The sequence below is a fragment of the Bombus affinis genome, chromosome 1 (assembly GCF_024516045.1).
Source record: "Bombus affinis isolate iyBomAffi1 chromosome 1, iyBomAffi1.2, whole genome shotgun sequence".
In the NCBI taxonomy this organism is placed as follows: Eukaryota; Metazoa; Arthropoda; class Insecta; order Hymenoptera; family Apidae; genus Bombus; species Bombus affinis.
Window position 1 is genome coordinate 12576166 of NC_066344.1, and position 16424 is coordinate 12592589.

The following is a 16424-nucleotide window of genomic DNA, read 5'->3' on the forward strand; positions in this document are numbered from 1 at the left end:
TCGAATTACGTTTCTAACATATCGGAATATATCGTCCAAACAATTACATGATATGTATTGTACACACGTATTGTATATCGATATTCATACTCGCTATTTACTGTCTCCTCCTCTCACACGCTTTATCTAGATTAAAACTTGATTAAAATTCCGAAAATATCGCAAAAAGATCCTATAACATCCAATATTTTATATTATTAGAATTCCTTACATTTTCCTCTGCCGTACAATTTCATCTTCGTAGTTGCAACCTTGAGAGATCGACTCTCTCATGATCAACTATTACGGTAAAACGTTCGAGCCTTCCGTAACGAAATTTTACCAAAGATAATAAAATATCGATTCTCTTCTACAAATCAGCGAGGCAACGCCTGAAACCAACATTTCTGTCGACCCTATGCGTCTTATATATTGGCTTGGCAACTAAGTGATTGCGGATTTTGTCAATACCACCTAATGAGAAAATCCGCAATCACTTAGTTGCCAAGCCAATATATTAAACGTTACACGCATTAATCCGCGAACCGGACAACACAAACTCCAATTTCCGAAATGTATTTAGAACCTGCGTATCTCGCGAGTCTTCGTATCCGTATCGCCATAAGAGGAGAGAGTTGGTTAGGAAGATTGGCGGGTAGTTTCGCGTTCGAGCCGCTAATAACTCGAAACAAAGTAACTCGTTCATCTGGGAAGGTTCGCTGGCGTGCGCTGCTCCAGTCGTGAAGCGGTCGAGCGCCTCGCGTCGTTGACGTAACGCGCTGAACTGACAGTGGTAACTACATTAACCTTTGAAGGGAGGCACCGTGTCGAATGGGATTCGGCACACGCCGGTGCACCGCAGATTCGAAATTCTCTGTCCGCGCCGCGGCACTCCGCCACGGACGATGCACCAGTCGCTGATACAAAGGGAACCGGCCGCGATTAAGCGCCGATGAGTATTTCGGGCGTATTCCGTCTTCACCGAGTTGAGAGGCGAAACGGTGCGGAGCTACGGTTAGTCGTAACGCGATTAACCCACCGACCACGCAGGCTGGGTCAGTTCTGACACATGCAGATATTTCATATTTATTATTGGACCGTGCAATAAGTCGGTACCGTGATCTTTTTATGGTGGTCGTGGCGTGTTTTATAAATACAGAGCGATAAGTGTAATCGAATTACCGATTAATCTTTTGGGGCTTTTAATCGAGTTTAGTCTAGAGAAAGCATTCGAGAGGAGGAGATCGGTAAATACGTACGTAGCGAGTAGGAATATCGTAAAGGAGAGAGCAACGTTTGTTACGAACGATTCTTTTGTAAAAGCCGTATTTGCACATAGTAGCAGTTTATTCGAATTGGAAATGAAATTTTGATCTTGAAAGTTAAACTGGATGAAACGAGAAATCCTTTCGTGCAAGAGACGTCCAACCCCCTGAATATTGCGAAATCAATTGATCTATCGGTATTTAATAAAGATGGGAATAATGCCAAAGCTGGAATTTTTTAATACCCATACGATTTAATATCTTCTTAGCTGTAAGACACAACAGTGTGTTGTATGCTCGCCAGGGACGAAAGTTAATCGACCGCCGACATCGTCCAAGCTATCATACACCCTAACCTTTTTTCTGCTTCTGAATATTACAAAAGTCCGTTAAATATACCTGACAGTTTCACGAGTAATGGTGCATTCTGTGTTAAATAACCAATGAAAGGTAAGAGCTTTTACTCTTTTAAGTCTTGCTTGAATATCGTTTATTCGGACGTTTAATAATAAACGTAGACCGTTAAAGATGTGTATGGAATGGTAAAGGAAAATGGAAAATTGCAGAGGATCGCTTATTAACTCTTCCCGGATAGCTTGTCCGAGCAACAAGATATCGGAGGTATCGTTAGAGTGACCAAGAATAGACAAAGGAGGACGTAACAGGTAGAAATAGGAATGCCAGCGCGATTATTGCCGTTCGTATAACTGCGGTGGCGAGTAAAACAACTCGCGATTACCCAACGTGGCATTGAGCAATCGTAGGATGCAAGACTGCCGTCCTCGTCGCCGTGGTTCTCGGGCTTTGCACAACGATTCGACGAACTGTGCGCTTGTACATCGTCTATTCTCGTGAAAATTTCGGGACCAGTACGACAGACGTAAATTGTCCGTTAGACGAGCTTAGGTTTCTTACGAAGTAGGAGATCTTGCTTGCGCGACGATTTTTAACGATACAGACGGTGAGCCCCCTGAGAAGGGCAACCGATCAATTCTGCTTTTCATTAATTTCGTCATTCCTATGTAAGAGAACTATTCGACCGACTCATCCATTTAAAATTAACATCTTTCGTATCCAAGTATCCAAGATATTTTGTAAGAAACGAGTAACGTCGGTTTAGTGGCTGGTCGTTGGTTTATCTTAATCAATTAGCCTGCATACATAATTAATCTTATTAATATTTTTAAATATTCAAGAAAGTGACAAAATCATATTCAAATGAGAAAATAATTGGATGTAGCATCGATCGGCTACATATTGAATTTTAAAATGTACGATTTAAAGTGGATGATGGTAGAGACGAAATCGTAACGATATCATATACGCGCAAACGATTATCACACGTCTGCTTATTTTATCGCTACGTATCCATCGCTTTCTCTTCGTGCCGCTGCATACCTGGTGCGAAAACGCGCGAGAAAAATCGCTCGTCCGCAACGAGCCTTAGAATAGAACGTAGTATACCTTCTCATTGCCACGTATGTTTCGTCTACCGCGAATCACAGTGTCATTCGATAGTCGATAGTGCTCGATGGTAGACCGGTTCGTGCGACGATCCATCCTGTCGTCGACGAAGGCCAGTTTCTCATCGAGAGAAGAATGGCATTAGTCGTGCTGCAGGAAATTGTGTATTCCGCGGCGTGGACGAATACGGAACGGAAGTGCGGTTCGATCGAGTGGAATCGACCGAGCGAGACGTTCTCGCGCGATTTAAATCGACCAAGGATCTACGCGATGGTAGGTAGCTTGATCGCATGGCGATCTTCGTCGCGTCCGGAAGTTTCACGCGTTTCTTAGTGAGATTCGGAAGGCTTCGGATTTGTGCGGAAACGTAGTATTGCTATGACGAGAATCGAGATTCCCGCGAACGGGACAGCAACGGAACACTGCGGAGAAATAAATGGACTTGGAAAACACGTATATGCGTTACGTATATCCATTATACGTACTTACTTACATATAGTTACACGGTACGAGCGTACACTAGCGTACAGTCAGAGATAAATATATTCTGTTGATTTATCGTGGAACTGTTGCACATTATCGAATAGATCCGAATATGCATATATATAAGGCTATATACATGGAGCCTCTGAGAAATTTTTTCTTCAGAAACTGTAATTCTTTTTTCCAGGAAGTTAAGAAAAAAAAGGACGAAAAGATACAGAGACAGATTTCTTATCACGAAAGCTTAATACTATTCGTACCTAATCGAATATTTAATAACGTAGAATATATTTCTCTCTTTATTTCTACGGTACGAATACTTTCGTCTTTCGCTGTACGCACGAGCTGACGACTGTCGCATAGTTGAAACATAATGAAACAAGAGCAAACGAGGAACGGAGGAAGGACGGGTTGGCCGGAGAAGAGCGCGACGAGAAGAGAACAGAAGGACAGAAGGGTAAAAGGCAGGGCCTTTGATGTTTTCACGTACAAAGTCGATGTGGTCTCGAGGTGGTCCCGACAGTGGGAGGCTACAATGGCCACATGAAGTCCTACAAGGTGCTATGTTCACATCGTTCTCCATACTCAATTATCATATTGGGTCTGGGACCAGTTCCGTCTGCCCTCGAACCCTCCCGCCCCTCTTCGTCTAGCCAGGCTTTCTCTTTCTCTACCTCCTTTTCTCCGTTGAATTTTCTACAACGCGTTCCTCCGGCACGACGTCTACAACAACATCCCTTCTTCCTGTGCCCCCTCTTTCACGGCTTCGCCTTCTTTTCACCCGTTCCTTCCACGTCTCTCTCTTTATCTATCCCGTTCGAAAACCTCGTACGCGCCGCGTATTTGTCCCCTCGCACCACTCGCCCCGCTGTCTTCCATAGACTATTGTCGGCCGCCTTCCAGCATAATGCATCTTAAACGGCGGCGCCTCAAAGATCGACGCCTCTGCCTGGCCTCATCGGAATTCTTCAATATAAATTAGATTGTTGAATGGGGATTCTAGATCGCTGCTACAACCTGGCTACGGTTCGCGTGCTTCAACGAAGGATGCGCTACGTGAGCTGGGTTGCTCGAGTCAAATATGTATTTATTTATCTATGCGATCGAATATTGGAACGCATTCGTCTTCCTCGTGTTCGATAACCTCGTGTAAATAATACGCGACCTCTTTCTCGGCTTTTCGTGGAATTTCATCCAGACACGTTTCCCACGTCCACCCGATCGTTCGCCCATTAATCGAACGACGTCGTCACCGACCGCGTGTTTCGTCCCTTCGTCCCATTGGTCACGCGTCGTCGACCAAACGAATACCTTTTCTCTCTGCGTGTACTAAGTTACATGCAAAAGAAAGACAGAGCCCGTTGCGTTAATTAGAGCAACGTTCTAGCCACCCGATCGGGCGGCCTGATTAGCCGCGTTACGCCCCGCTGAATTCGTGTATATTTCCACGACGATCGCCGGCTTCCTGGAAGAAAGCGCCACCGCCTACGCACGCGGCCTGCCGTCGATCGATTCATCCTGTGAACGCGGCGTTATGTATACAGGCCGATGGCGTACTGTGTCTCGTTTCCTCACGTTCGCACCGGCCCCGATATCCCGCTTCGACCACCGTCATTGACGGCCTCTCGCGTACAGGGAAGTGTAGGAACGGCGCTCGCACGCGAACAAACCGAGTAACGTTTTCCTGTCACGAGATCGCCAGAGGGAGGAAAGGAGAGTAGCGTCGCTCGTAGAGAAGCCCACACGAGTCTGGCCGGATACTCATACTTCCGGTTCTACACATGGCCGCGCGCGCGCGTTCTCTCGCTTCGTCTCTCCGTCGTTCTTCATTCTCCTCCATTTTCTCTGTTCGCGACGCTAGCCTGCATTCGTACGTCTAGAACGCGTGTACTCACGACGCTGCTCTTCCCTTTCTTCCCTTTCGTCTATATGCATCTGTATTCGTGAGCACGGAGATACCAGCGAACGTTACACGCGACTTGCGTCGTTCTATACTCGTACACGTATCGTATACGTATGTGGGATAACGTGTGTGTACCTCTTCTGCTGTGACGTCACCGATCGGGCACCCTACGCACGCAAATATGCGCGCACCGCACCGAGTCATTCACCAGCGTAGCCAAGTCCGCTTCTTCGACTTTGGCCAAGCTTTCGTACTTCCTTCTTTGTACAGACGCGGAAGGAGTATCGTTGTAATAGCTACGCTACGTTGCCATTCAGCAGCCACGTTGATCGACTCTACAAATTAAAAAATATTTTTCAAATTTACCTCGGGATATCGATCGATGCACCGCAGCGAACGCACCAATCAGCGACGTTTTCTTTTTTGAGAATCGAGCATCTATCGTACAAGACGTTGTACGTTTCTGAAATGTTAGCGTCCAAGCACTTGCGATCCACGCTCATCTCGTATGATTTCGCCAATTTCCTCTGCTTCTCTACGACGTGCGACGAAGTTAACAAATTAATAAGAAAAAGTAGAATCGACGAGCTTGATGGTATCTGCTGCCAAGTTTATACAGTAACGCGAGGAACACCTTGTCGCGATAACCGCAGACGCTGGAAGCACCGTGTCCACCGAAACTTGCGTATCTCGGGGTCGCTGAAAAATTCCATAGTTCCGCGGAGAAGCTACACGATGGAAGGGGAAGAAGGAACCAGGTCTGGCCACGGAGACAAATTAACGGCGGGGGTTTCCGTTCGTCGTCGGACGCATTTCGATGAGACAGATTTAGACGGGAGGAAAAAGTGGGTGTAGGGGATTACGTGGCCTGTTTACAGAGAGCCCGCGCCGAGTGGCAACGGCTCGCGTCACGCAGAAAAGAGGGGCTGCTGGAGGAGAAGGAGAACGAAACGAATAAGCCAAGTCGAAAGGAGGATGGATATAGAGAAGAGAAGGGGAACGCGAGGGGCAAGAGAGCAAGCGGCCACCAATTTGAGAATCGGCGACGACCCTGGGCACGGACGACTTCCGGTGGTTCCGTTGACCCCGTAGAAGTTCGTCGCTACGAACTCTCGCCGACTCGCACGACGCTCAAACAAACGGACGACTATTCGCGCCGGGCACGCTGCCCTGCTTCGGATTTCCTACCCACCGCGTTTCTTCTTTCTTCTGCCGGTCTTTTTCCACTTGGCATACGAATGTCAGAGTTTCGAACGTAAATCGTTCGTCGCGATGATTAAACGTTACGATCGAAAAAGTATAATGGCGCTCTATCGTTTAAACGGTACTGTTTAAATGACACTTGTAACTTCGTCGTCGTTGACGGACTAAGACAGTTGTCATCAGATGGTTAAAGAGAGTCGAAGTATCTCTGTTTTGCAACGAGTGCCAGCAGACTACGGGGATGCGTGACACGTTTATTTACGCGTTTATATGCGCGTGTACAGAATGAAACAGAAACAGCGTGAAACAGAGAATCAGAGTTAATTAACGTTGCCGCGTGAACACGCGGAGACTCCTGGAGTATAAGCTGGCCGATTCTAAGACTGGTATGACGATACTAAAATTGATAAGCTCTCAGAATACGGAAAAAACTCTTAGAATCGAAACTTCGTTTTTCCCAGGTACATGATTAATAACGAAATACGAAATACTGTAACGATAAAAGATTCGCTGCCGCAACGACGTTCGTCGCCACGAAACGTAAATACTAAATGCGAAATGCAAATGATAAATACAAAAAACTAACGTCTCCAAGGTAATCGGTTTTCCCCGAAAGATTCGTAGCTTGCTAGCTTGTAAATTCCAAGAACCAGTGCTTTTAATACGATCACTCTCCCCTGCTAATTTACAAACATGTTTACTGTATTCCCACTGTTCTCGCTACTACTTTCGCTGCACTTTAACGACGATCGCACGGTTAATAAAGGAGGAGTAAGTGCAAGGCGCGTAAAAATACTACGCCACGCGAAACGATGCGACCAGGCAAAGTGAGAATCGGCGAGGAGGAGAGGAGAAACGATTGAATGAATCGTCGATGGTGAAGCGGCGCGGCGGCGCTAGTTAGCGGATGTGAAAAGTGTGTACAGGATACGGGTGGCCGCGAGGGGGGTGGTGAGGCCGTATTAGTCGCAGGAAGGGTGGCGACGAGGAAGAAAAGAGGAAGGAGTGGCAACGAAGAAGGCGACGAGCTGCGCACGCGCACGCTACGTGTCCGCCACTTTATGAATGCACGCCGCAAACGTGCGCGTCGCCGCGCCGTCGTACGTACGCGCGGCGAACGTACATTCATACGGACCGTGAACGTAGCCGTAGCCGCGTAGTGCGTAGTAAGCACTCACCACACCACACTCGCGGCCAATGTCTGCGAGCTGGCTGCGTGCGCTCTCTCTCTCTCTCTCTCTCTCTCTCTCTCTCTCTCTCTCTCTCTCGTCGGCCCCGAGGGATTTACTTAGAGCGTCGTTGTGTCGCGCGAATCGTTAAAACGACGCCGGCCACTCGCGAACGATGGCGCTTGGGTTTATTGACGTTGCACGGTTAGAACGTGTTACGTGTTTTCACGATAAAAGAATTTTCCTTTGTGCTGCTTGCTTCGTGGAACGATTTACTACAGTAGGGCCGATTAAAGTCGAGTATGTAAGAAGCGCGGATTGTAATTCTCGAGGCACGAGCGATTTTCTTTCGCAAGTATTTCCGGGAATGTTGACGAGGGCGAAAAGATCGGATCTAGCGAGATCAAACGAGAAGCGCCAATTTCTCGCTTAGTCTTGTTATATCTAATGAATAGATAGACAGAGGTCTTTGTCGCTTACAAGTACGTTGCAAGCGACGTTTACGACACGTAGAAATGTATAAAATATCCAAAGTCCCTACGACATTCGTTACAATACGTACTGGCTGAAGGAAATTTCTATCCAAGTTTCGCTTTGTTAGTTACGTTCGTAGGAACGTGAATTTGCATAAACATTCGCTGGGTCTAGTTATTAAGCTTAGGTGGAGCTGAACTGGAGATAGCGAGTAGTAGGGGAGTGCTAGGGCTGTGAGTCATTCGAATTTAGGTGAAACAAAGCGATCGTTGCTACACTATGTTTGGACGGCCTTTTCTATCGTTGAATTACATTCGCGACAGAGTCGCAATAGTTTGGATAGCAGTGTAGTTGAAACGTAGTTGTTTCTAATTCAGAGGAAATGGTTAGCGAGAAAAATAGCGGGCAAATTACGGTAGTTTCTAGTCCGCGCGAACACGGATGGCTTCACAAATCACCGAGCGTATCCACGCCCGCGAGTATTGACGTAACAATAACCGCACGCGTTTACAGATATACAGCATTAGTTTGCAGCCTGTAATACACCGGCCGTCCCACTTGTCTTCCCTTCGCGTTTTTTTCTCTTGCTCTTTTTCCACGTACGCGTGTAGGCTTTTATAAGCACGAAGAAGAGGAAACACGACGCATGCGCCTTTTCTCTGCACAGTTACACAATGATAATTCCACTCATTGGTATTTTCCTCCGACTCATTCACCGAAGTCGGTGTGTCAGTCGCGTATCTTTCGCTGCACCTCATCGATCCTCGCGCAATGCAAATTACTATGTCACTGTCACAACGTGCCGCTCGATTAGCCACAGAAATCTCCTACAGTACGTTCCAATAACTGTTTTCCGATCGATTGTAATTTCAAATCTTCCCAATCCAATCATCTTCCATCGACTGCATAAATTACATTTCTTCGTAAGTCAAATTTCTCTTAGAATTCGCTGCGTTTATATCGTCTTCTTACGACAAAGTAACTTACAGGAGTAAGTTATTTGTTTCTTGATATTTGTATATGCAGGTAACGAAGTTGAGATAGAAAAAAGATGGAAGCTATCAGGATGTGGCATGTGAAACGCAGGCGAATTTTCTTCGAACGGTTATTCCCCGATCGTTGTACGAAAACGTAGTCAACCTCGGAAACTGCGTCATCCTGTCATCGCGATATTGTCTCTCATGCCAACAGAATCGGAAGAAAAAGAAACCGTCATGCACGCGAATAATGGGAGCTCGTGCTCGCACGAGATAAACACCCCTATACGTTCACGTATAATTCGAAATCTTCTCTCGGATCTTGTATACCTTGCCTCTCTTTTTCCACCACGTCCGCGTCCCTCCGAGAGAGAAAAAGAGAGGAGAAAGCTGCGATCGCTCGTGCTACGAACGATAATTGCGCTCACGCAACTCTCGGTTCATTGACGCCCTTCTTTTCCAACCCTACCCTCGTCCGGCGCTCGGTCCATTCATCGAATCCCCCGGTTCGCGTCGAGCCGAGCAGCCAGCGATCGCGTCGTCGCACGAGGATATCTATTTGTGCGTGCCAACGCACGTTACGACGAGAAGGATACACGAGGAACGGATGGGGAAACGAGAAAGGGAGGGAAACAGAAGGGCGGAGGAGGAGAGATACATAGGGTTCCAGAAGTCAGATGGAAAGGAAGGACGGCTCGCATAAATATGCGTAGAAGTTGGAATGTGAGAAGAGGAGCGGCGAGGGAGGAGGAATTTCCTGTTGTGAACGTCTTGGGATGCATCTGCTTCTCGCTCCGACTCTTAAGCCTGAGCCACGCGTGCGAGTACCAATTAAGGCGCCACGAGTCGTCGTGATTGGCCCCGCGGGTGCAACCCATCGCTGCTTGCTGCCGCTCCCCTTTCTCTTTCTCTTTGTGTTTTCTTCTACTATCCGTGTTCGTCTGCCTGCAACAGCAACACGGCTTCTCTTAACTGATAACGCCGCGGCCCGTTTCGAATCACAAGCCGAGAGGCTGATGACGCCACGTACGATGTGTTTCTGTTGCGTTCAAAACATTCGATGGCACACCATGTATGGCTTATAAAGAAATCGATATCGATGCTATGAAAAATGTGTCGATGAAATCGCATTGTATAGAATTGGAGCGATAGGTAGTGAATAAATAAAGCGGGCAGACATCAACATCGGTTTACGTGTTGTATTTATCGAATACAAACGGCTGAGCTTTGAGTTTAGTCTACGCGCATTTAAATTTCGTTCTCTTTCTCTTTGACAATCGACGATATACACCCACTGCCTCTTACAAGTCTTCGGACTATTGCAAAGGATTATAGACGAGTTTACGTGTGTCGTTATTTTTGTTTGTTCCATTCGATAAATAATATATCGATATATATATCGACAAGTTTGTTAGAACAATGGATATAATCGAAAGTTCATAACGCGAAATATCCAAGTTTTATTAAATCCTGAGGCTTTTGGGCGAAAGTATATATGCCGACGAGACAAGAAAATTAAAAAGTTCTCGCTATTTTAAAATCGAAACTTTTCAAGAATAATTAAAGAACATAATTACACAATGTAGGTCAAATCAAACAAAGAGTAACTCCGCCCAACCTCCAACCGTTTTAACTTTCTGAGATCGTCTCATAATAATAGCCGAGGCTCGAACGAGTTAAATAACATTTCGTAACAGCCGCTGGAACGTGAACGCCTTCGACTTCCGTTCTAGCACCAGCTTTCGCCCCTTTATCTGGGCTCGCGCCTGAAACTCGATTCGCTCCTTGACGATACGGTGGTCGTCGAACGTTTATAGATTTCGTGGTGACTCCCGGTGGTTTCAGCGCACTTCCTCCGGCACCCTTTTCCATAAATATAGAGCTCCGTGCACGTCAGAAACGGCCGCGTCCCATTTACGCGAGCAAAGAGGTGGCGCGATGTCACCTGTACGACACGCGAGCGAGCAAAGCCGTGAGGCGCGAAGCGACAACGGGTCGTCGAGAAATATTGTGGCGACTGTCCGTTACGAAATCCAAGATAGCGGGCATTCGTCTTGCCTTTTGGCCGCGGATGGGTGTCGTTGTTCCCTTAAGTGCCCCGGCGTGTCAGGTGGAAGAACTGCGGAACGGAAAGGGGGAACAAACCACCAGAGAAGGAGAATGACGGCTCGCGGTGCAGTGATTCATCGGGCGAATCTCTCTCCATTCGTCGTCACGCATCCCACGGATAAATCTTTTCTCCGTGTTCTCTCTTCTGCTTCCTATTCTCTCATTTCGTTCGTTCTCCTCCTGTACCACGTTTTGACGAAGAACAACTCACGATCGAAGTTCTTGCCCGGTTTTGGGCTCGTTCGACTCTCTTCTGCACGGGATACCTCGCGATGCAATTTCGCTTGCGCGTAGAAAAATATTTGCCGATACCTCGAAACGAATGTTGTTTTATGGAAAAGATGAAGCAAATTTGTTTTGCATGGAATTCGAAGTTCAAATACTTCGTTATATATATTTAACGTCGTTGACACTTTGCCGTTATTCTCTAAGATAATGCCGTTCTTCCTTTATTTGGATTATAAATCGAACGAATCTTTAAATCTGTTGAATGTAAGATGACTGTCGGATAACTTCCCAGGAGGTGGTAGTTATCCTTTCGAAATTAAGTGCGGTCGACGTATTCGAGTTGATGCAAATATTTCGTAGATACGAAGGAAATGAGAAATATATTATTTGTCCTCTGATAATTTGAAAAATATATAACGGGATGGAAAAATGGTATCCAATGAAACAGGTTGAAAGAGATCTTAATGATTTGACATTGATCGGAGAAGAAGAAATAATTGTACAGTGGGATGGAACAGTGGTATCTAATGAAACAGGTTAGAGAAGGATTATAGTCTAATGATCTGAAATTGATCGGAGAAGGAGAAATAACGTATAGTGGGATGGAAAAGAGGTATCGAATGATGAAACGGTGATGCGGAGTGACGCAGGCGTTCGGTTCGCGCGCATTCCATCACGTTTCCGTGTCTCTTTATAGGTTAGGTGCGCCTCCGCGATCTCCTCGCATAGGCGTCGCAACGTAACGCGCATAACGAGGATACACGCGTATATCGTTTTGAAACGCGAAATGGAATGGACAGCGATGCGTGGTCACGTTTACCATGCCATATTGTTGTCCGAGATGCAAATTGCAAGGTTAAAACGAGCCGAATAGTTATTAAAGTCTCGATGGCGAAGCGGGATCCGATCCGTTCGCAGCGATCGCAAATTACATGCAATTCCCGGTTCGATCGTCGGCAACATCGTTTGGACACGCTGTTCGATCAGCCGTAACGACAAAGTTGCAACTTTTAGCTTCGCCTTCGGGCTTAGCTTATCCCAGTTATATCTCGCGGATGAGATTTCAACCGTCTCGCGGTCCACTTTCTGCTCCCATCTCGAAGTATACGTAAAGATAAACCTATATAATAACCGACAAAATGTCTGCGAGACTGAAAAAATCGACAAAATTGATAAATCGATTTTTATACACACGGTTTCCAATTATCGAAGAAAAAACGCACGACGGAGACGTGGACGTGAACGTCGAACAACGAACCGACAGATTAATCGACTACGATTAATAACCGAAATGAGTCTCCTCGGCCGTTATTTTGCATTAGACCGCGCCGTTTCTATTGGCTCGATGGCGAAACAATCGGAACGTTGCACGAGCAAAAGGTCTACGTTATTTATAACCGTTATTATTGCCGTAAATCGATCAGTTTGAACCGGATTACGTGCGGTACAGTGCGTCCAATTACCGTTGCATCGATTATAGTTCGAAACTATACGGTGGGACCCGATTATGCGAAGCTGGAATAATCTTAATAATATACGTAGATATATAAATGTATATACACGAAATCGGTAACCGGTGTATCTCCGGGATACGTCGCGATCGTCGCTACACCACTGACCTTAATAACTCTCGTACGTTCCTTGCGTACCTCGATGATGACGATAGAAAAGGTCTGCCGTCTAGCAGGCGAACCGTGCGCATCAAATATGTACACGCTAGTTCCTTCTCCCTCTTTTTCTCTCGTTCCTCCTGTATAACTCTTTTCTCTATCTCTCCTGTTTCTTTCCTTTTTACACACTCGACATCTATCTCTGGGATCTCTGTTCCCTCCCCGGTGTCTCTGTGTACAAGTACACCTTACGGTCGTTCACACGAGCGCAACCGATGGAATGCACGCCGGTGTACACACACGCGTGCCCACCTCCGTGCCAAGGAACCGTTAATGAATCTTGCAGTTCTTAGACCGCCCGTGTGTGTCTCGGGAATCGTCGTGAGAGAAAAGGAACGGAATGAAACGCGCGCACGAAACCCAGAGTCTCGATCCCTCTGCAACGGAATTTGGTTGAAAGAATTTTACGCTTTCCAGCAGTCGTCGTCATCGGGTCACTCCATTTCGTCGCGAGAATGTTCCGTAAAGCTATTATTTTACGAGAAAACCGTCATATCGACAAAATTTGTTATCGATAGAAGAAAAACTCGTAGTAGCAAAGTTTGGGAATATTTTTTCGTAAGGAGAGCCGCCGAAACATCGTTAATTGTAGATCGCACGAGAGGCAACTTTCTCATTTCGCTGGTGCGCACGCTATACGTGGTGTGTACCACCCACGACGCTGCCCCCGTTCCGTGAAAGAAAGGAAATGTCGATCCCCGATGGGTATAAGACCGGCCACCACTTGCCACTTTTACTCGGTAAGAAAAACTAGACGAAAGTCGAGGTCGCGTTTCGGCGAAACGCCCCCTTCCCGCCTGCATCCGATGCTTTCCCACACACGCTGCTTGTGTGTAACCTTTCTTTCGTTTCTTCTTTCTTTTTTCACCCGTAGAGAGGCGATAACCGGTTTTTCTCCCAATTTCATCGACGTCGGTATATTTACGGGCCTCGCTGCTCCGACGTTCCATCTGCTTTCTGTGAAAAACACATGACATCGGTATGCGTTCGTCACTCGAGTAAACACTTGTATCTAATCAATGGCCGGTCGGTCGGTCAGCTTGCGACAGAACTCGCGCGCCTGTCCGTTTATCGCGCTACGCGTGAATATATCCAACGCGTGGCTATAAAATAAAATATATACGTAGAGAAATAACAGAGAAAGAGACATAACGCGATGGAAATAACGACGGAGAAGATAAAAGGGAAAACATTCGAGTTGGTAATTTCGAAAATTCCAAATCGTGCAAGTACCAAATTCCGTCCGTGTTTCTCGCGTGTCACGAGACACGTAAGAGTAGCGAAGAGAGTAGTAGGTCCGAAAGCAAGCACGCCGGTGGTGGCAAGGGAAAGAGAACCACCACGGTCGGTACGTGGTTACAGGTCTGTTTGGCGGCGAGCGGTGGCGGTCCACTTCTGAGAACTAACGGGTCTGTTTCACCCCTCTCTCCGTCTTTCTTCTCTCCTTTCCCCGCCTCGTCCCTGCCCGTTCACGGACCTCTACCACCCGCGGCAACGCATCGCGTATACGTAGAGGAAGAGAAAGAGAAAGAAGGAGAGAGGAGAGTAGTTGTATGTAGAGAGCCAGGTTCGTGTGGGTGCGTGCATCGCGCATGCGTGAGTGCGTGTTAGCGAATGCGAGCGCACATCGCGGCTGGTTGCCGCCGCGTCGTGCGCAGCAGCGTGTGCGCAGCCCGCGTCTGCGCATCGCCGTGAGCGTGACGCGCCAGCGATCACTCTCAGTGTGGTACGATCCGTGCCGCGGTATGGTCGTGTCGTGTTCTTCGTGACCGTGCTCCGTCGCGTCGATCCACTTTCCCGTCTCTCTTTCTTTCGCACTGCACACGGCCATGGTGGAACGCTGTGTACGCGTGTGCGCGAGTGTCGGCCTGCACGCACTGGATAAACATCCCGTGCGGTTGGTGTCAAGGGCGAACTCGCCGAGGAAATTCGGGCCACATGTCGTATGTAGTAATACACGATCCGTGTTGTTTGTATACAAAGAGGGTAGCGTCCGAGCGACTTTGCTACGATGAAACGGATATATACGGTATTATGAGTGCGTCGACGATGCTTCGAGTAAAGGACGGATCGGAAAGAATAGGCGCGTTACCAAGCACCACGTGGCTTGAACGAAATAGAGTCAATCCGATAGAACGACGCGAGGTCGAGAAAGATATCGGAACATGGAAAACGTGAAGTAGGCGCAATGGCGGAACCTTTGGCCGGAAATCGCTCTACCGGTTTCTCTTTTCGCGTCTTACGCGCACTCGAGAACGCTTTTATTTATGGCACGAAGCGAGTTGAACGTGGACGCGTCCCTCGATATACGTTCATAGAGCACATATCGCGAAATTCGTCGAAACAAGAAACGGGAACGTGTACAAGCCATTCCTACGCGGCGAACGTGAAGCAACGCCGAGGAATACGCACGAGCCGCAACGAGTAAAATTTCGCGACGGAAACACCGAAGCAGTAATAGACGCGCGAGGTTCGAGGGAAAAAAGGGAAAATAAGAAGCGGGAGGAAAGTGGAGATGTACACGCCCCCGAAAAACGCATTAAAGGAGTAACGACGAGCAACGTGGCTTTAACCGGTAATTGGACCATTCTTTTTGCCATTGAGGTAGTAATGGCCCTTGTAGCGTGGTCACGCTACACTACGGTGCGCCATAGTACTATAGAGACTTCCGGCCCGCCGCAGGAAGTGAGACACACGTGTTCAGGCGTGTGTGTTCCCATAATACGGGCCCCGGCTCCTCCTCTACAGTGCGTTCCAAGTTCGATGGCCCATACGGGAAGCAGGCACGCCACGGATATATTACCGTACGTTCGAGTAAAGGTGAAGCGAGGGAAAAAAAAAATGCGCAAACGTCACGTCCATCGAGCGAGTTCGCAGCGTGCTACCCCTCGATACGAAGAGCATCACGACAAAACGTACGTATTCGCACTCACGCATATATATTTAGACGTATAAATAAATATTTACTCTGTCCTTATCGACCATCTAACACGCAACAAATTGATCGTAGCGTTACGAAGTTTCCCACAGATTATCCGCGATAAATAGAATGTAGAGAAAGAAAAAACCTTGTACCCGTGGTATCTGTTACTCTTCGATTTCTATTTCGTATTTTTCATAGTTACTCGCGTTTTATACTTGGTCTTCGCAACGATTTCGGTAGAATCTATCTATAAAAATTCTCGATCGAATCCCACACGTTGAACATACACCGCGGCCCACTCGAACTGCGCGCGCGTAAGCCTCTCCTAACCGGCCCATTATTCTCACGATTTAGGAAAACGACCGTGTTATTTATCGGCGGATCTCGTTAACCTCTTCTCCTCGCTTCCCCCACCGATTCTCCCCTCTCCGCGTCCAGCTAACGACCGGACCCGTAATCCGAAATTCAAATAGCACGCCCCCGGTATATTCGAGTAGCCAGATCTTATTATGAATGAATTTTCGGCGTTACATTCATATTTCCTGTGGCAGCGTACGCCCGCGCAGCCACAGCGGCC

The 16424-nt window shown here is 47.3% G+C and overlaps 2 protein-coding genes across 10 annotated transcripts in view; both read left to right on the plus strand.

Moving 5' to 3' along the window:
* The window catches only part of LOC126921174 (serine/threonine-protein phosphatase 4 regulatory subunit 1-like), a 147789-nt gene that overhangs the window by 90053 nt on the left and 41312 nt on the right, over window positions 1-16424 (plus strand). For 2 of the 9 annotated variants that reach the window (XM_050732494.1, XM_050732533.1), the window contains exon 1: window positions 15533-15839. The exons of the other annotated variants lie outside the window; for them this stretch is intronic. In XM_050732494.1, the coding sequence (XP_050588451.1) occupies window positions 15535-15839 (305 nt within the window). In that variant the 5' untranslated portion in view covers window positions 15533-15534. Of the gene's footprint in view, window positions 1-15532; window positions 15840-16424 lie in introns of those variants that run through there. 9 annotated transcript variants of the gene reach the window in all.
* The window catches only part of LOC126921427 (uncharacterized), a 98950-nt gene that overhangs the window by 60104 nt on the left and 22422 nt on the right, over window positions 1-16424 (plus strand). The gene's annotated exons all lie outside the window — the stretch shown is intronic.